Genomic DNA, 19,605 nt, shown 5'->3' on the forward strand with positions numbered 1-19,605 from the left:
GATTTTGAAAGTATGAGGTTGACATGATCAGTCCAATCAAAACTACGGTAGATATAATGTGATTTGATGTCATTTAATCTGTGGCCAAGGACCTTGAGCCTTCTTGGATGGGCACTTTTAATGTAAATTTAGGGCAGCACACAAGTGGGTTTAAACTTTCTAGCTCTCCCTGTAGATTTTACTGTGATGTAGTGTCCCCATGAGTGACAGAACACTGAGCCAATCATGGTGCAACTAGAGAAGCTTGCCAACCCCTGCGCTCTATATTTTCTGCTGGCTGCCCCTCCATCACAGAAAGCACTGTGCTAATCTGAAACACCTGCATTTTGAAGCGGCCTTACTCAGAAAGGCAAAAAAGAGATAGTCTGTATGCTGCTTTATTAACCCAATACATTTTTTTTACATTGTTTGCAAACTGCTATGTGACACGAGTGATGCTGCATCTCAGTGCAAGAGGTGTCACTCCAGTCCCTGGTTCAAATCCAGGCTGCATCACATCTGGCTGAGATTTGGAGTCCCATAGGACGGTGCACAATTAGCCCAGCATCATCTGGGTAGGCCGTCATTGTAAATAAGTATTTGTTATGAACTGACTTGCAAGTTAAATTTAAAAAAACATTCAGGCAAAACAAGAAAAATACTACTTTTTAAATGTTTAGCTAAATAGGTGGGTGCTGAAATAGGTAGGTGCTTGGGATTCTATATCGATTTGCTCTTTTTAAATATAAATCATCTCATTCATTCATTTCAATCACTGAATTGTTTATTCAAATTGTTTGCCACTAGCTCAGGGCTTAAAAATTACAATCTGTCTACTGAACTAGCATGTCACTAGGCCCAAGTTTATTTTCCCATGTTTTCATTGGCAAAAATAACAAACTATTCTAGGTTTTGTCCATTGCCAAACTTCATAAATACTGCAACTTCAACTTCAAAACTCATTTTCTAGTTATACAATCAGGCAACTAAGAAATTAGCTGGAAAGACATTTGAAAATGATTTAATGTTTTATTGTTTTGTTGAATAGTTATGACTGGTTCAAGATATCTGTCCTAAGACTACCTTGACGAAGGATATCATTGCTACTTAACGCGGATCCAAATTCAGTTTTGAAATCTACCAGTATCATTGGCGTAGGGTTAGCTGGACATTTCTGACTGTTCTTGTCCATCTCGCGGATCCAAATTCAGTTTTGAAATTTACATTTACATTTAAGTCATTTAGCAGACGCTCTTATCCAGAGCGACTTACAAATTCTACCAGTATCATTGGCGTAGGGTTAGCTGGACATTTCTGACTGTTCTTGTCCAGCTTGCAACTCATAATTCCGTGTCGGAAATTCAGGCATCTTACTAGAGTTTAGACTTTCTAACCTAAAGATCACTGATGTCATTATTTGACTAGATTTTTTAATGAGTTTTCAGTTGTCTAGAACGCACCATTGGAACTGTGACAACGGGCAGCCTATCCCTGCTTGGCTCAATGGGATATGTAGTGATTTTGGCAACACAGACAGGTATGTACACATTTTTGTACCCTTAACAGTTTTTTAAACTGACTATTGCATTTGTTGATTAAATCGGACTTCATTCATATAATGAGGAATCCAGGAATGTCACACGTTATTGACACATGAAAACTGGAGAAAATAGCAATTCTACAAAGCGCAATGACTACATTGAGGGCTCCCGAGTTGCTCAGCGGTCTAAGGCACTGCATCTCAGTGCTAGAGGCGTCACTACAGACCCCAGTTAGATTCCAGGATGTATCACAACCAGGAGTGGTTGGGAGTCTCATAGGGCAGCGCACAATTGGCCCAGCATTTTTAGGGTTTGGCCGAGGTATGCCGTGATTGTGAATAAGAACTTGTTCTTAACTGACTTGCCTAGTTAAATAAATGTCTTTTAAATTAATGGCTAAATTACTTGTGGAATCAAAGAAAGGGTCCACAGAGCTCCTCCTCACCACTCTACTGGGAACTGGAAAAATTTGCTCCACTGGGATTTTTGTTGATGTTGAAAGGTCATCCAACTTGGCATTCCAAGTCGGAAACTCTGGCATCTTTCTAGAGTTTAAGACTTTCCAACCTGAAGATCACTTGATGTCATGATTTTTTTCAGTTCCCAGTTGTCTTGAAAGCGCCACTTGTCAAGGATATTTCAGTGCAATATTGGCACGCAACATTTTGTTAGGGACCAAAGGAACAAGTACAACTTGAATATGTAGGTTTAAAATGTCCCTCTCGTGGCCAGGGTTGATCTATTGTAAGAAATGCTGTTGGTTGGTGGATTTAACGTCTAAATTATTTCACAGGCTGATGGAGAAGTTGTGTTAAGATATATTTAGTAGGCTACCGCCTTTTGAGGTTAACATAGGGCCAATTTGTGCCATGTTATTTTATGGGACCTGAGGTGCGTTCAGTTCGCTTGAACGTTTGCTACATTCCCGTACGATTTGTACTGAATGACACGTTTCCGCGAAAAATTTAGAACAGTTTAAGGTACATTTTACGCGCTTGGTGGGTGTGGCCTGAAGCAATGAGTGACGTTTAACTAAATTGTTGCTTATGTTTGCAAGTACGGCTCTCAGATATCTTAGTTATATCCAACGTTATTAATGAACAACACATGTTTTTCTTGACCAAAAGCGACACAATCCCATTGCCTTTCAGTCAAAAAAAAACTAACCACTTTGTCTGCATTGGGTCTTATTTCACCCAGGACAATGTGCAGAGTTGTATCGCTTCACACACGTCACTCTGGCTGTAAACCAACAATCACTTCACAGAAATGAGTACTGGGCGGAGATCTTGTTCGTGAAGCTGGAAAGTGAAACTTGGGAAACCATTTAGAATGCGTGATGCTGCTTGTAGCTGGAAGATTAACATTATCACAGGTTTGTAAAATTACTATCATCATTATAACCTATGTGTGCTGTTACCTCGACCAATCGGATGGCACGCATGTAGGGTGGTTGGCAAAAGAATGTTGAGTACAGATTATTATTATAACTTTCTCAAAAAATGGGTGACGACGAATTAAAAAAACTGAAAAAGTTTGAATACCACTGACTTAAGGTAATGTATGTGTGTGCAAAAAGACCTATCATTTGGAGCTTACTTGTGTTTACTTAGTGTTTTCAATATTAAAGTTCGTCATTTGTAATTTAGGGGTGTGCTTTCAATATTCAACTACATCATCTGTTATAGATGTTGTTTCAAGATCCGATGTGGGCATTCGTTTTTCGATGCGTGGTGATTTGCTTTTACAGTAGACGCGTTATGTTTCAACGTTCCATGTGACCTTTTGTTATTAGATGTGTTCCGCATTCAAGATTTGTTGTCATCATTTTACATTTTAATTGTGGCACAATAATGTTCCAAATACAGTACTTTCCTTTAACTCTATAGAGTTATAGAGTGCACTTTGCCCCGCCTTTTGAAATGTGTGTGTAATGAGAGAGTCAAATGCTGTAACGTTTCTCCCACTGTTTGCAGTTTGCATCGAAATTTCACCTGAAGTTGTACCAACCCTGACTGAGAATTTGACTGAAGCCCAAAGCGGTTAAACCCAAAGCAAACGAAGATGGCACCAGAATTAAACTTGTCTCCACCAACCAAATTTCTGCTGGTACCCGGTGAGCCGCAGGAGCCTTGGAATGACTGGATAGAATATTTTGAGTTGTACGTAAGAGGCTCGCCAGAGGAAGAGAAGATAGCACTGTTAAACATTTACCTTGGGAAGGAGGGACTGCGCATCTTAAATACTTTGACAACGATTGAAACATATGCAGCAATGATTGATGCCCTCAATGCTTACTTCAGCAATGCTCAGGAGCCTCAGGACTGTCAGGAGCCTCAGGACTGTCAGGAGCCTCAGGACTGTCAGGAGCCTCAGGACTGTCAGGAGCCTCAGGACTGTCAGGAGCCTCAGGACTGTCAGGAGCCTCAAGACTGTCAGGAGCCTCAGGACTGTCAGGAGCCTCAGGACTCGGATGATTCACAAATAATCAAACAGAACAGTGAGTCAAACAGAACTTCCCAAAACCTTCACAATTCTGATCATCAAAATGTGAGCACCATATTCAACATCTGTACTAATAGCAACATGCACCCATAATGTTTAAAGGTCATAAATACTTATGAAAACATTTAATAGTTGGCCAGGGAGTGTTAAGTACACAACACTTTGGAATTTACCAAAACAGAACATAATGTGTTGAATCCAGGTCACAGCAACATGTCTGTATCCATCCAAGTATTATCTCATTGAGATAAAGCCCACCAAACTCACAAAGCCAACTCCATGACACTCATAGGTGGTATTCAGTAGTATTAAGTATGACTAGCAATCCTGGAAAATATCCATGATAATGTGTTTTGTGTCATGGATATTTTCCAGGTAGTAAATGTAGGGTTTCTATTAGGATAGCTGTGAGGCTCTAGTGCACAATGTAATGATATCTTGGGAATATATGTAGGGTAGACTTAGGAGGGGTGGGCAAACTTTATTGGCTCGAGGGCCACATCGGGATTTTGAAATTCAACAGAGGGCCACATTTTTTGGGGGACCAATTGTTTGTTAAAATCAATTTGTAGGGGCTTCCTGAGTGGTGCAGCGGTCTAAGGCACTGCATCACTGTTCTTGAGGTGTCACTACAGACCGGGGTTTGATCCCAGGCTGTGTCACAGCTGGCTGTGACTGGGAGACCCATGAGGCATTGCACAATTGTCCCAGCGTCATCCCTCTCCTGGCCAGGGTTGTCATAAGGTGAATTCACCAATTTGTAAGTCGCTCTGGATAAGAGCGTCTGCCAAATGACTTAAATGTAAATGTAATCCGGGTTAGGAGAGAGTTTGGCTGGCCGAGATTTTCTTGTCCCCATCGCGCTCTAGCAATCCTGTGGCGAGCCGGGTGCATGCACGCTGACATGGTCGCCAGGTGTACGGTGTTTTCTCCGACACATTGGTGCGGCTGGCCTCCTGGTTAAGCGGGCATTGTGTCAAGAAGCAGTGCGGTTTGCCTTTCGAAGGACGCACGGCTCTCCACCTTCACTTTTCCAGAGTCCAGCCGGGAGTTGCAGTGATGGGACAAGACTAACTACTGTCGTGGAAATATTCAGTCAATCATATTTCTCAAATACCGGAGCCTGTGAGTTCAAATGGACATTTATTACAACATAATAAAAGCCGAGCTGGTTCATGAAATCAAGTCACTTTCACTCTTGGTACATACTTCTTATACATTTTTCCTCCTTAAGTCACACTCATAGTAACTCCTCTTAAGGACTCATCCCATCTGGCATTTAGCCACCATTAGCTTATCGCCTTATTCATTTTAGCTTGGTTTCATATTAGGGCATGGAAACTGTAGAGCCACACCTATAGTTCAAAAATATGTCGCCTTAAGACAGGTGCATGCATGTAGGACCACAGCAACAGTCCTTGGCACTTTACAGAAATAGGCAGACATGTCATCCTGCCAACTCCTCTGAAAGGGACACCCATAATCTGGAAAAAACCCAAGAGGTGTAACCATAGCAACAGTACATATTAGGCCATAACACAGTTAAAGAAATAACCAGTCTTGTCCACTCCCCAGACAGGTGCATGTCTAATGGTGTCTAATGACATAGAGCACTAGTTTTGCTGACTATCCTGAAATGTATAATGGCTACACATGTTCTGAAAAATTCTCAATACTTCCAATTGTATACCACAAAATTGGGGAGAAAAAAGGGCTAGAAAAAATATACATGTTTTGCGAGCCATACTTTTCCCCCCTTGGATTAGAGGATGGTTTATGAGTAAAATGCACCCTTTTAACCTTTCAAATCCCAAATAGTGAGTAGCTAGTTTACTTTCTGTCACGATCGTCGTCAGGGAAATGACCTGACCAAGGTGCAGTGTGGTGAGCGTACATTTCTTGTTATTAAGAATGTTGCCAAAAAAAACAAGAAAAAACACGTGTCACGCCCTGGTCTTAGTATTTTGTGTTTTCTTTATTATTTTGGTCAGGCCAGGGTGTGACATGGGTTTATTATGTGGTGTGTTTAGTGGTTAGTCTTGTTTTTTTTGTAGGTATTGGGATTGTGGTATAGTGGGGTTTTCTGGAAAAGTCTATGGTTGCCTGAAGTGGTTCTCAATCAGAGGCAGGTGTTTATCGTTGTCTCTGATTGGGAACCATATTTAGGCAGCCATATTCGTTGAGTGTTTCGTGGGTGATTGTTCCTGTCTCTGTGTTAGTTTGCACCAGAATAGGCTGTTTAGGTTTTCACGTTTCTTGTTTTGTTCGTTTTCATCTTCATTAAAGATGCATACAAATTACCACGCTGCATTTTGGTCCGATCCTTGCTACACCTCTTCTTCAGAGGAGGAGATGGAAGAAAACTGTAACAACAGGACCGTGAAGCTTACTAGGGCTCTATGGGCAACTAACAAAGTAAACTACCCACAACTAAGGTGGAAAAACAGGCTGCCTAAGTATGATTCCCAGTCAGAGACAACGATAGACAGCTGTCCCTGATTGAGAACCATACCCGGCTAAAACACAGAAACAGAAAACAGAAATAAATAAACTAGAATGCCCACCCTAGTCACACCCTGGCCTAACCAAAATAGAGAACCAAAACCTGACTCTATAGGGGAGGGTCCGGGTGGGCATCTACTTCGGTGGTGGCTCCGGTGAGGGACGCAGACCCCGCTCCACCTCAGGCTCCCCCCACTTTGGTGGCGCCTCTGGACTAGGGACCCTCGCTGCAGGCCCCGGACTGGGGACCCTCGCTGGAGGCTCCGGACTGCGGATCTATGCTGGAGGCTCCGTGCCATGGATCCTCACTGCAGGCTCCGGGCCATGGATCATCACTGGAGGCTTTGTGCCATGAATCATCACTGGAGGCTTAGTGCCATGAATCCTCACTGGAGGCTTCGTGCCATGACTCCTCACTGGAGGCTTCGTGCCATGGATCCTCACTGGAGGCTTCGTGCCATGGATCCTCACTGGAGGCTTCGTGCCATGGATCCTCACTGGAGGCTTCGTGCCATGGATCCTCACTGGAGGCTTCGTGCCATGGATCCTCACTGGAGGCTTCGTGCCATGGATCCTCACTGGAGGCTTCGTGCCATGGATCCTCACTGGAGGCTTCGTGCCATGGATCCTCACTGGAGGTTTCGTGCCATGGATCGTCACTGGAGGCTTCGTGCCATGGATCGTCACTGGAGGCTTCGTGCCATGGATCGTCACTGGAGGCTTCGTGCCATGGATCGTCACTGGAGGCTTCGTGCCATGGATCGTCACTGGAGGCTTTGTGCCATGGATCGTCACTGGACTGAGACGTATAGGCAGCCTGGTGTGTGGAGCTGCCACAGGGCTTACCAGGCTGGGGAGACATACAGGAGGCCTGGTTTGCGAGCAGGCACAGGACTCACCAGGCTGGGGAGACATACTGGAGGCTTGGTTCTTGGAGTAGGCACCGGATACACTGGGCGGTGGAGGCGCACTAGAGGTCTCGAGAGCCTGCACAACCCGTCCTGGCTGGATGGTCACCTTTGCTCGGCAAATGCGGGGCGCTGGCACAAGACACACTGGGCTGTGCAGATGCACCGGAGACACAGCGTGCAGAGCCGGCGCAGGATATACTGGGCCGAAGAGATGTACTGGAGGCCAGGCGCGCTGAGCCGGCACCATCCATCCTGGCTAGATGCCCACTATAGCCCATCCATTGCGGGGAGCTGGATTGTAGCGCTCCGGGCTGTGAACGCGCACTGGAGACACCGTGCACTCCACCGCATAACACGGTGCCTGACCAGTACCACGCTACCTACAGTAAGTACGAGGAGTTGGCTCAGGTCTCCAACCTGACTCAGCCAGTGTTTCAACCTGACTCAGTGTTTCGTGCCAGCCGTGACCCTGTGTAATCCTGGGCCCTTTTACTCGCTGCCTCTGCCTTCCTCGCTGCTTCCACCTGCTCCCACGGCAGGAGATCCTTTCCCGCCAGGATCTCCTCCCATGTCCAGGATCCTTTCCCATTCAGGATGTCCTCCCATGTCCATACCTCCAGAAAACGCTGCTCCTCTCGGCCACGTCGCTTGTTCCGTTTGTGGTGGGTAGTTCTGTCACGAACGTCGTCAGGGAAATGACTGGACCAAGGTGCAGCGTTGTGAGCGTACATTTTCCTTTATTGAGAATGTCGCCAACAAAACAAGAAACACCAAAAATGACTGTGAAGCTTACTAGGGCTATACGTGCCATTAACAAAGTCAACTACCCACAACTAAGGTGGAAAAACAGGCTGCCTAAGTATGATTCCCAATCAGAGACAACGATAGACAGCTGTCCCTGATTGAGAACTATACCCGGCCAAAACAGAAACAGAAAACATAGAAATAAAGAAACTAGTCACACCCTGGCCTAACCAAAATAGAGAATAAAAGCCTCTCTATGGCCAGGGCGTGACACTATCAACAAATACAATAGATTAGGTTACTGTTGTGAATAACAAGTTGACTTACTGGCTAACACATACAGTATCTTTATCAACAAGCATGATATCATAAAAGAACAATATTTTATTTTCTAATTAGGAAAAAGGATGATCATTACAGGAGCAGCAGCAACAATGGGTGCAGGTAAGATAATCTATTTAGTCTTTCTATATTAGTATTTATATTTGATCCAATAACTCCACTTATATGATTGATCTGTATTATATTTGTTGATTTTTGCAAAAAAACAACACTTTCTGGTCAAAATCCATTGTAAACATACTTTTGATAAGTTAAAACAATGTAAATGGAACAATAATTGCCAGAATAAGAAACACAGTATAAATGGCACAATAATTGTCAGTATAAGAAAAGGAATCTCCTAGTCTATACTCTGAACATTATTGGTTGAGCCCTTTCTAGGTGTTAACTTCAAATAATTTCATAGTTGTATTACTACTTTCTTTTGTCATTTAGGCCTAAGTCATTCACATTATAGTGATACCATTGTCAAACCTCCTATAACAGGGAGCCATGTGTGTTTTTGGTTGTTTGCTCGTTGCATGCTCTTGTCTGCTGGGTCTTCACAGCTGCAGCAGTGGTGGGGGCACCAGTAGCCCTGGGAGTGGCAGGTTTGACTACTGTTGGGGTTGCTGCTGGAGCAACTGCAGGGGGCGCCGCAATAGGTAAAATCAAAGAAAGCTTTAATGGCATGATGGAATAAAGGAAGCCAATGGTAGTGTTTGTGATTATACTGTTTAGATCATATGACTTATTGAGTAGAATTTATCATTGATGATTGACTTTGTCGTTTTCTTCTTTGCTCTTATAATGTAAGGATGTGTATCCTGTGTGTATCCATTTTGGGTCCCCCATGTTCTTTGAAACTATTAGCTCACTGAGCTAAAGCCCACTAAAGTCACAAAGCCACCTCCATGACATTCATAGGTTTAAGTGGTATTCCGCATGACCAGAAGTCCTTCAACATATCTATGATGATGCATCAAAAAGCATAATCATAGATTTTTCCCAGGAAGTAAATATAGTATTTTTATTAGGACAGCTTAGGATGGCTTGTATATAATTATATTTTGGGACTATATGAAGAGCGGACTGATGGGCTAGAACATTTTTCTTTATTAAAATCACATTTATTTTTCAATCAAATTGATTTATAAAGCCCTTTTTACATCAGCCGATGTCACAAAGTGCAATACAGAAACTCAGCCTAAAACCCCAAACAACAAGCAATGCCTATTTAGAAGCACGGTGGCTAGGAAAAACTCCCTAGAAAGGCAGGAACCTAGGAAGAAACCTAGAGAGGAACCAGGCTCTGAGGGGTGGGCCAGTCCTCTTCTGGCTGTGCCGGGTGGAGATTATAACAGTACATGGCCAAGATGTTCAAATGTTCATAGATGACCAGCAGGGGCAAATAATAATAATCACAGTGGTTGTGGAGGGTGCAACAGGTCGGCACCTCAGGAGTAAATGTCGGTTGGCTTTTCATAGCCGATCATTCAGAAGTAGAGAGAGAGAGAGAGAGAGAGAGAGAGAGAGAGTTAAAAACAGCAGGTCTGGGACAAGGTAGCCCTTCCGGTGAGCAGGTCAGGGTTCCATTGCCGCAGGCAGAACAATTGAAACTAGAGCAGCAGCAGGTGGACTGGGGACAGCAAGGAATCATCAAGGCAGGTAGTCCTGAGGCATGGTCCTAGGACTCAGGTCCTCAGAGAGAAGAAAAAGAGTTAGAGGGAGCATACTTAAAATCACACAGGACACCGGGATAAGACAGGATAAATACTCCAGATAAACTGTAACAGACTGATCAAAGCCTCGTGACAAACAAACAATTGCAGCATAAAGCCCTTTAACCTTTTGAATCCAAAATGGTGAGTACCTAGTTTACAATCAACAACCAATGTTAATCTGATGGATTGGGTGAATTACAAGTTGAGTTGCCATAAAAGGAGGTTATCATAAAATAAGCAATATTTTCTTTACCATTTAGGAACGGGTACAATTGCTGCAGCAGCAACAGCAACAGTGGGAGCAGGTAAGATTATTTATTTAGTCAGCATGAATTCAAATGATCAATTACCAGCTTCAAATAATTTGTATAGATGTACAGTATTGCTACTTTGTTTTGTTGTTTAGGCCAAACATTCACATGACAGTGGTACTATTGTCAACCTCTTATTACATGAGGCCAGGTATGTTTTTGGTTGCTTGCTCAAGTGTTTCTGCTGGGCCTTCATAGTTGCGGCAGTGGCAATGGCACCAGTTGTCCTAGGAGCGATAGGATTCACTACTGGTGGGATTGCTGCTGGATCATATGCAGCAAGCATGATGTCTGCAGCGGCCGCGGTAAATGGAGGTGGGGTAGCAGCAGGGGGTCTTGTTGCTGCTCTACAGACGGCAGGTAAATACGAAGAATCCTACAATCTTTCGATGAAATAAAGATAGCCAATGTTGGTGTTTGTGATGTCATAAATTACTAAATCATATGACTATATATTTTATCATTGATGTTTGGATTTATTTTGTCTTTTTTATGTGGGACAGTGACAGATGTGTATGTGGTCAACCTAGGTGCTGCAGGGCTTTCAGGAGCGGCTACAGCGGCGGTGGGAGGTGCTGGAGCTGCGATTAGTGGAGCCTTGGGATGGGTGGCCGCAGGAGCAGGGTTCTCAGGAGCGGCAGCAGCTACTACAGCAGCTACGGCAGGTGTGTGAGTGGCAGTGTAATGTAAGCAAGTTTGTTTCTCATATATAGGATAGTGACGTGTGGTCTTCTCCAGGTGCTGCAGGGCTCTCTGCAACGGCTACAGCAGCCGCGGGAGGTGTTGGAGCAGCAGTTGGGGGAACAGCAGCATGGCTGGCCTCAAAGCCAAGGACACCTGAAAAGGAGGAAGTAAAAGACACAGAAGCAACTACAGCAGCTGCTGCAGGAGGTTTATCAGATTCATTTATCATTGATAAATTGGTCATGTAAGTCAAATGAATGTTTGTTCTCTAGCGCCAAGGACTGTATAGGCTAATGCTGGTTCATGTAGGTAAGCTACCACTATGGGGCAGTAGTCAAAGTGCAAGCAGTAGTTGTCACTTTATTGCATACATGAAAGGACAAGGTACTTTTGGTAGGTAAGGTAAAGGCTTGATCAGGTGTATTGAGTTGCTGGGACGGGGTGTGGCCAGAAGGTAAATGGGATAAGATCCTTCACAACAGTAAGTATGTTTGTATCATATGTGGGACAGCAATGTGTGTGGTCTTCTTTTAGGTGCTGCAGGGTTTTCAGGAGAGTCTACAGAGGCTGTGGGAGGTGTTAGAGCAGCAGTTGTTGGAGCGTCTGAAGGGGAGGGAGGAGTCGAGGAGAGAGACCTTTCAGGAACAACTACAGCAGCTGCAGAAGGTGTGTAAGGAGTCATTTATCATTTTAATTGGTAATGTAAGGATATTTGTGTCTCGTATGTGGAACAGCGATGTGTGTGGTCTTCATCTAGGTGCTGCAGGGCTTTCAGGAGAGGCTACAGAGGCTGTGGGAGGTGTTAGAGCAGCAGTTGGTGGAGCGGCGGGATGGCTGTTCTCAAGAATCAGGACGTCTAAAAAGGAGGGAGGAGATTAAAGAGGGAAGAGAGGATGAGAAGAGGGCCTTTAAAAAAAATGTATTGATACTGCAACATTCATGAAAGTGTTTTGAATGATTTCATAATGGTGTTATGAGTGCATGTGTATACCCCCTTTGGTGTTGCCAAACATACATATATATCCACTCAACATGTGGTTAGAGTGTTGGGCCAGTAACCGAGCGGTTGCTGGATCGAATCCCCAAGCTGACAAGGTAAAAAGAAGTTGTTCTGCCCGTGAGCAAGGTAGTTAACCCAGTTCCCCGGGCGCCGAAGACATGGATGTTGATTTAGGCAGCCCCCCTGCACCTCTCTGATTCAGAGGGGTTGGGTTAAAAGCGGAAGACACATTTCAGTTGAAGGTATTCAGTTGTACAACCTACTAGGCTGTCACGCCCTGGGGCCTGTTGCACAAAACTAGGATAAGGGATTAAGCCAGGATATCTTGGTGATCTTGGCTCAATTGATCCGTAATCCGGTTGCACTAAAGATGGATAGGGGGCAGGAGGATATGTTATGGTATAAATTACCATGGAGATTTATTCTGTGGAGCTAGCCTGCTCCAGACCAGGCTAAATTCCAGGATCTATTTAATCTCATCCCTAATGTCAGTCAGCAGTCACCACAAATGGAAACCAATAGTTATTTCACTGCTCACTATACATTGTTATCACATATAACTAGACCCACTGTTATTAAACGTTTGTGATCATTAATTTCAATGATTTTGGATAAAAAATGATTTTTAGATGATGTTGCTATCATTAGATAATTTACAGTTTCCCATAGACTAGAAGGCTATATATAAAATGATAGAATATTAGGGCCACAGAGGGGAAAAAAACACAAGTCATAATATTGTAACCAGTTGTTTTAAAGGAGGACAGTTGTTAAAATGACAGATGTGGGGCATTGTGAAATTGTACTTCAGTATGGTTTCATAAACAAAGACATGCTGATGTGCCAGAATATTAAGTATCACATTGTCATAAGTATCAAAACTGTAAAAACAATGTAGCTTTTCTGCAGAAAGAACCAGCCTCATAAATGTATGACTATCCTTTTTCTTCAGTGTGGCCCTAGTACTCTGTCATAAACAAATACACATTCCATATGAATATAAAAACACAATGTGTAACATTATGTTCCTTTATTGAATAAGGACAAAACAAAGCAGGTAAACCATCAGCTCCTTTCGAAACTGAAGTCACAGTGACTCTACAAGATGGAAAGCACAGAATCCAAGCATATTATACAAAATGATACATACACATTCAAAGGTCTGTATATAACACACCCTGCATGTCTGCACACTAAAATAAATGCAGGACAAATCCATACACATCAACTGAACAGACAAATGAATGGATGCAGTAGCCTCCCTGCAGCCTTGTATTACACACAGTATACCGCACAAACATCATAAGAGGCCAAATTCGTCAAAAAACGAACCCAAAAAAACCCAAATTCCTCTGCCTCCGCAGGACATATTTAACCAAAATTGAAAGCACACATACTAACTAAAATAATTCAACACATATTGGTCCCTCAGCAGCCGACCACTGTCGTCATCAGGGAAGATTGCCGGATTGTCCCAGTCCATGGCTGGTGGCACTCTGGGGGCCCTCTCCTTCCTCAGGCAGGCCACATTGTGGAGGACAGCACAAGCCACAGTAATATCACATGCCCTAACAGGGCTGACCCTTAATTTGTGAAGGCAGTGAAAGCGTGCCTTCAGGAGGCCAAAGGTCATTTCAACTCTGGTCCTGGCATGGGCATGGTTGTAGGCCTGCTGTGCTTCCTGGGGGTCTGTGAAAGGTGTCAGGAGAAAAGGCTGGCAGCCATACCCCCTGTCTCCCAGCAACACACCAGAGAATTCACCTGTCAACACAAAATCTCATCATTACTACCTCATAAACACAGTGATATTCTTGACACAGCCATGATGGTTATAAATAGGGGTTGTGTGGCTTACCTTGTGATAGGCACTGATAGATTTCAGAGGCCCGAAAGATTCTGGAGTCATGGACTGAGCCAGGCCATTTTGCCACAACATTGCTGATCACACAGTCAGCATTGCAGACCATCTGAAATCATAAGATGAGGAATATTACACCAATCAATGCACATCACTGGCAATGCAGAGTGTTCGTCAATGGACAATATCAAAAAGTTATTGTCACCTGAACATTAATGCTGTGAAAGGATTTCCTATTCACAAAATCGGCCTCATGGGCACCTGAGGGGGCTTTTATCCTTATGTGTGTGCAGTCCACTGCACCAATGACATTGGGGAAACCTGTCACACAAAGTAATGAGTATCCTACTATGTGTTAACAGTTGTCCTGTAATTTGTAGATCCTCTTACCTGCAATCCTATAGAACTCCTCTTTGATGTCACAGTCTTCTGTGGCCAGGGAAGGAGATGAAGACATCTGCTAATGCTTTGATAGCCAGACACACACTCCTTATTGTGCGGCAAATTGTGGCCTTGTTCAGCTGTTCTGCATCCCCCACTGAGTACAGGAAGGCTCCACTAGCAAAAAAGCGCAAGGCCACACAAACCATTTGCTCCACACTCAGTGCATGGCTCCGTGCAGTGCGGTGCTTAATCCTGGGACCCAGTAGTCTGCATAGATACCTGATGCCATCTGCAGAAAACCTGTATCTTTCATATAGATGGTCATCAGGGAAGGCCAGTTGATCCAACCGGTCCCTGAAGACCCTTTCTCGCCTGAAGGCTCTCCTCAGCACAAGTGCTTCTTCATCCACCACATCTCGCACGAATGGGCATGCCATTGTCAGAGCAGAAAGGAACACACAATTTTGGGCCTTCATATAGGCTAGTGGCCACACCTGGTGCTGGGGGGGGTGGGCAAATGAGGGCGATGCCTTATAACGATGACTTGGTTGTACTGATTGCTGGGAAAATAAAAAAAACCTTAGAAAGATGCCACCGTCCTGTGTGCTCACAATAAGAGCTCATATGTCATGGCTCACTTGACTTTACGAGAATATACCTAATTTTTATTTTGAGCTGTGTCATCTTCTTGGAGCTGGGGGAGGAAAGAAAAATAATGATTAATACATTTGTGTTACAGTTAGCATACAGTGTACATTGAAGGCATATCTCACCTCCCTCTCAAGTTTTTTTATTTAATTGTCCTCTTTTTTATTTCGGACTCCAGTGCAAGATTTTCCATCTTTTTCTTCTTGTACTGAATGTCTATGTCTGCCAGTTCTATTTGGCGCCGGAGGTGGTTGCCATACAACTTTCTGATAGCTTGTGAGCTCTGTGAACACAATACAATTAGCGCAGCTGGAATTTGGCAGGATGTGGTGTCCTTTTATTAATACGCACTATGTTGCCAGGCTGGTTTTCCCACTGTATAGCATCTGGGTCCTGTAAAATAAATTCGATTTTTTGATGAGGACTCCTCACCATTGTAGAGTAAATAGTACTTTCACAGTCTTAACATGATACCTCATGCCTTCTGGAATCCAGAGAGATGGTCTCCTCCTCATCATCGTCTCCATCATGTGCTGTTGCTGCTGCACTGGGGCCTTCACCCTATCACATTTAAATCGGATTCATATTGAAGCTAGTAGACAAGACATGCCAGGCCTACAGTATGCCTTTGATGGAGTACTCACTGGATCAGCATCGTCTGGTGCTTGTGCTGGTGGCTCTAACAGGAACACAGTGCTGCCAGACACTGCAAGGCAATAGGTAAACCAAAGTCAGACAGTCCAAATTGATTCAATATGAATGTGGTTGTATCCCATGTAGAGATGGAAGGACATACCTTGAATGAAGCGGGTGGCATCTTGGGAGGAACCTATGCTCGTCTCTTTCCCCCAGGGATCCCCTCTAAGACGGGCCTGCCTTTATTTAGCTCCAAGGCCATGTCCTCTGCTGGGGTAAGGTCAGCCTTTGGTGACCCACCACCCGTGCCTTGTCTGTGGGTATTCTTTTTCACTGCTAAAACAGTACAGACAATGTGTGAGCAGGCACCTTCTGGGTACAATATATGCTTGTGCTTTGTTAAATATTAGTCAGGGACCATACCATTCTGCAGAATGTTCTTGTATTTGATTTTGACCTGCTGCCATGTCCGTTTTGGCCCGTTCATGTTTAATCTACACACACACACACATTTAATGGAGTCACACTGCAAAAAATTACTTGGTATTTTTGTCTTGTTTTCAGTAAAAATATCAAAAAATGTATCATAGCTTTATACAGTGTGATGGAGTTACTTTACACAATTTCACTCATATCTGCAGTGCATTTCAATTAAAAATTTAACCGTTTCATAATTACAGTACAACTGCATTTTTGGAGATGTGAATTAAATATTTGAATTGTAATTGTGATGTTTCAGCGGAGCGGTGAGTGTGTAATTGTGCACTACTTACGCATTCAGGCGGTCTGCAATACTTTGCCACGCTTTTTCTCTTTGCTTTATCACTGTGGCGGTGTTGCCTTTCTTCTTAATTATATCTTTTACCTCCTCGTATGCCTCCATGAGGATTTGTGCTTCCGACGGGGAAAAGTACGCGGCTCTAGTTGCCATGGTAAATCAGTTAATCTGTGATCTGTGGCGGGGTCTATTTGAGTGAGCCGTGAGCGCGCACCTATCCAGGATTGGTTTCACCTGGTTTAATGAATCCGTGTCTGCTCATCCTGGCTTGGTCTTTGTGCAACCAATTAAGCCTGGACGCACATGTTTTGGCTTCATTGAGCTCAGCTGAGTCATTTATCCTGGATGTCTTAATTCTACTTTTGTGCAACAGGCCCCTGGTCTTAGTATTTTGTGTTTTCTTTATTATTTTGGTCAGGCCAGGGTGTGACATGGGTTTTGGTATGTGGTGTGTTTTGTCTTGGGTTTTTTGTAGGTATTGGGATTGTGGCGTAGTGGGGTTTTCTAGCATAGTCTATGGCTGTCTGAAGTGGTTCTCAATCAGAGGCAGGTGTTTATCCTTGTCTCTGATTGGGAACCATATTTAGGCAGCCATATTCTTTGAGTGTTTCATGGGTGATTGTCCTTGTTTCTGTCTCTGTGTTACTTTGCACCAGTTTAGGCTGTTTCGGTTTTCATGTTAAGGTTATTGTTTTTGTATTGATTTGTGTTTCTATTGTTTTATTAAACATGAATCTCAATAGCCACGCCGCATTTTGGTCCGACTCTCCTTCACCTAAAGAAAGCCGTTACATAGGTATCCCCCTTTCCCCTTTACAAACAGACGCATGCACATCCACTCAGAGGAACACATAGGCATGTGACACCCATACTTTCAAAATAAAACTCTATTGTATACTGGAAAGTTTTTTTAGTTGTCACCGAAACCAGCCCTATGACATACCAAACACAGAGCAGGTGTGTAAAGCACTTTTGCAGGTGTGGTTCCCTTGCGCATTCTGGATAAATGCAATTTAATCACTGAAAACCCTGACCAACAGATTTTGCGGTGGAGTTCTCATTCAATAGGGTTTTCAGATGATTTATCTAAAGCCATCCCTTTAAATTTGGTGTAAAGTACCTTTAATTCAAATTTTCTCAACAGACTCACTGTAATATATGGAGAGAATTTTCAGAATATTAGAGATCAATGAAATAATCCCATTTAAATATACGCATATTCGTCTCCTTTCAGCACCAATTTAAAAATACTCATCATGTGTACTGTATTATTTAGGGTTTGGAAATAATTTATGAATAAAAAAATGGTTTGGAAAGCCTTTACACACGGACTGCATTGTTGAATAAAAAATAGTGGTTTGATTCATCCTGAAAGTTGACACATTTCATTTTTCAACCCATGAGAAAAGTGTACAATAGGGGTTGAACAGGAGTCCTATAAATCTACCCTAATAATCGTCACTAATTACAGATGACAACAGTCCAGTAGTCGTGAACCGTGCGCCAGACTCCAGGTTTTATACTGCTAGGTATGGTCTGCGTTCCATAAAGATTCAAATAGGCTACATGCCCTTAATTATTGCTCAACATGTAATACGTCAGCGTAATATGATCCACTATTGCTAGCAATACTAAGGAACAACCACACAAACATGACAGAGGAAAGATTTAACAATGGAATTATGAGTGGCGTCTTTAGGCCTAGGTTTCCGGGGCTTCAGCCAAAGAGGTTTTTGTTCCAGAAAGAAATTGTTTTTCTGACTGAACCACATATCTTTTGACAATAACGCAATGTCCCGCTTTGGACTGAAGCTGAAGCTGAACTTTACAATATTATATTTAACCCCGTTTAAAATGAGCAATGTTGAGGTGGTAGAACTGACCAAATGAAATTAATCGTAGACGTATTATAACCTATTCCATTCTACAGGTTAACGTGCTTGGATCATGTCTGTTATTTCCATATAGACTATGTAACTATTTGTAAAAAAAAAAACATATACACATATATATATAATATTTAGTGAATTTATTTCATTGAAATACCTGCAAGTTAGCATTTCATTGCACTGTGTACGACGTGTATATGACGTAAACAAACTTGAAGTTTTTTTCCACCTTACTAGCTCTGTGCTTAATATTAGGAATGTTGAGATATAAATATAGTAGGCCTAGCCTATAAAAAGCTGATGGGATCCTCCTCTTTTTAATAGAAGCCATATCATGCAATTGCATAGCCTACAGAAATGTTGTGCAACATGAGCTCATGGGCTCTCATTAGGTGCTTGATTAGATTTTCAACATGAGCTCATGGGCTCTCATTAGGTGTTTGATTAGATTTTCAACATGAGCTCATGGGCTCTCATTGAGTGTTTGATTAAATTTCCGATCACATTTGCAGTGATGTCAGAGTGATTAGCGGCACAATAGAGTTCTGAGTACCAGGTAGTTAGCAAGTTTGGTAGGCTACTAATGACCATCAGCAACATCAGGGCTTGGAGAAACCTAATTACCGTGACTAAACGGTCAAGTGGAATTTGACTGCCCTCATTACTCGTGACCGCCGGTGTGGCGGTAATATGGTCACCGTAACAGCCCTAATCCTACACATTTTTTATTTTACCCCCTTTTCTCCCCAATTTCGTGGTATCCAATTGTTAGTAGTTATTATCTTGTCTCATCGTTACAACTCCCGTACGGGCTCAGGAGAGACGAAGGTCGAAAGCCATGCGAAACACAACCCAACCAAGCCGCACTGCTTCTTAACACAGCGCGCATCCAACCCGGAAGCCAGCCGCACCAAAGTGTCGGAGGAAACACTGTGCACCTGGCGACCTGGTTAGCGTGCACTGCGCCCGGCCCGCCACAGGAGTCGCTAGTGCGCGATGAGACAAGGATATCTCTACCGGCCAAACCCTCACTAACCCGGACAACGCTAGGCCAATTGTGCATTACCCCATGGACCTCCCGGTCGTGGCCGGCTGCGACAGAGCCTGGGCTCAAACCCAGAGTCTCAGGAATCCTGCACATTTTCAAGTTAAAAGTCTCCATTCTCTAATACTCCTCAGTTGAGTTTACT

At 43.4% G+C, this 19,605-nt stretch overlaps 1 protein-coding gene across 4 annotated transcripts; it reads left to right on the forward strand.

Moving 5' to 3' along the window:
• Positions 1 to 2,786: 2,786 nt before the first annotated feature.
• Positions 2,787 to 12,855, forward strand: LOC135525938 (interferon alpha-inducible protein 27-like protein 2B). Of its 4 annotated transcripts, none has more exons than XM_064953909.1 (10): positions 2,787 to 2,895; positions 3,497 to 4,020; positions 8,582 to 8,626; positions 9,073 to 9,168; positions 10,488 to 10,532; positions 10,737 to 10,898; positions 11,042 to 11,203; positions 11,277 to 11,429; positions 11,757 to 11,888; positions 11,980 to 12,855. In XM_064953909.1, exons 2-10 carry the CDS (start codon positions 3,585 to 3,587, stop codon positions 12,099 to 12,101), a joined length of 1,353 nt encoding a protein of 450 aa, XP_064809981.1. In that variant the 5' UTR covers positions 2,787 to 2,895; positions 3,497 to 3,584; the 3' UTR covers positions 12,102 to 12,855. The 4 variants fall into 4 exon arrangements, with proteins under 4 accessions (XP_064809981.1, XP_064809983.1, XP_064809984.1 ...); XM_064953911.1 differs by having other exon boundaries at positions 11,069 to 11,203; XM_064953910.1 differs by lacking the exon at positions 2,787 to 2,895 and adding an exon at positions 2,922 to 3,076.
• Positions 12,856 to 19,605: the final 6,750 nt, after the last annotated feature.

Source organism: Oncorhynchus masou, chromosome 32, assembly GCF_036934945.1.
Source record: "Oncorhynchus masou masou isolate Uvic2021 chromosome 32, UVic_Omas_1.1, whole genome shotgun sequence".
NCBI classification, from domain to species: domain Eukaryota; kingdom Metazoa; phylum Chordata; class Actinopteri; order Salmoniformes; family Salmonidae; genus Oncorhynchus; species Oncorhynchus masou.

Coding starts and splice junctions, on each gene's coding strand:
- LOC135525938 (XM_064953909.1), top strand. CDS start 3,585: ATGGCACCAGAATTAAACTTGTCTCCACCAACCAAATTTCTGCTGGTA. Junction 10,533..10,736: donor AACAGCAACAGTGGGAGCAG/GTAAGATTATTT, acceptor GGGCCTTCATAG/TTGCGGCAGTGGCAATGGCA. Junction 10,899..11,041: donor TGCTGCTCTACAGACGGCAG/GTAAATACGAAG, acceptor TATGTGGGACAG/TGACAGATGTGTATGTGGTC.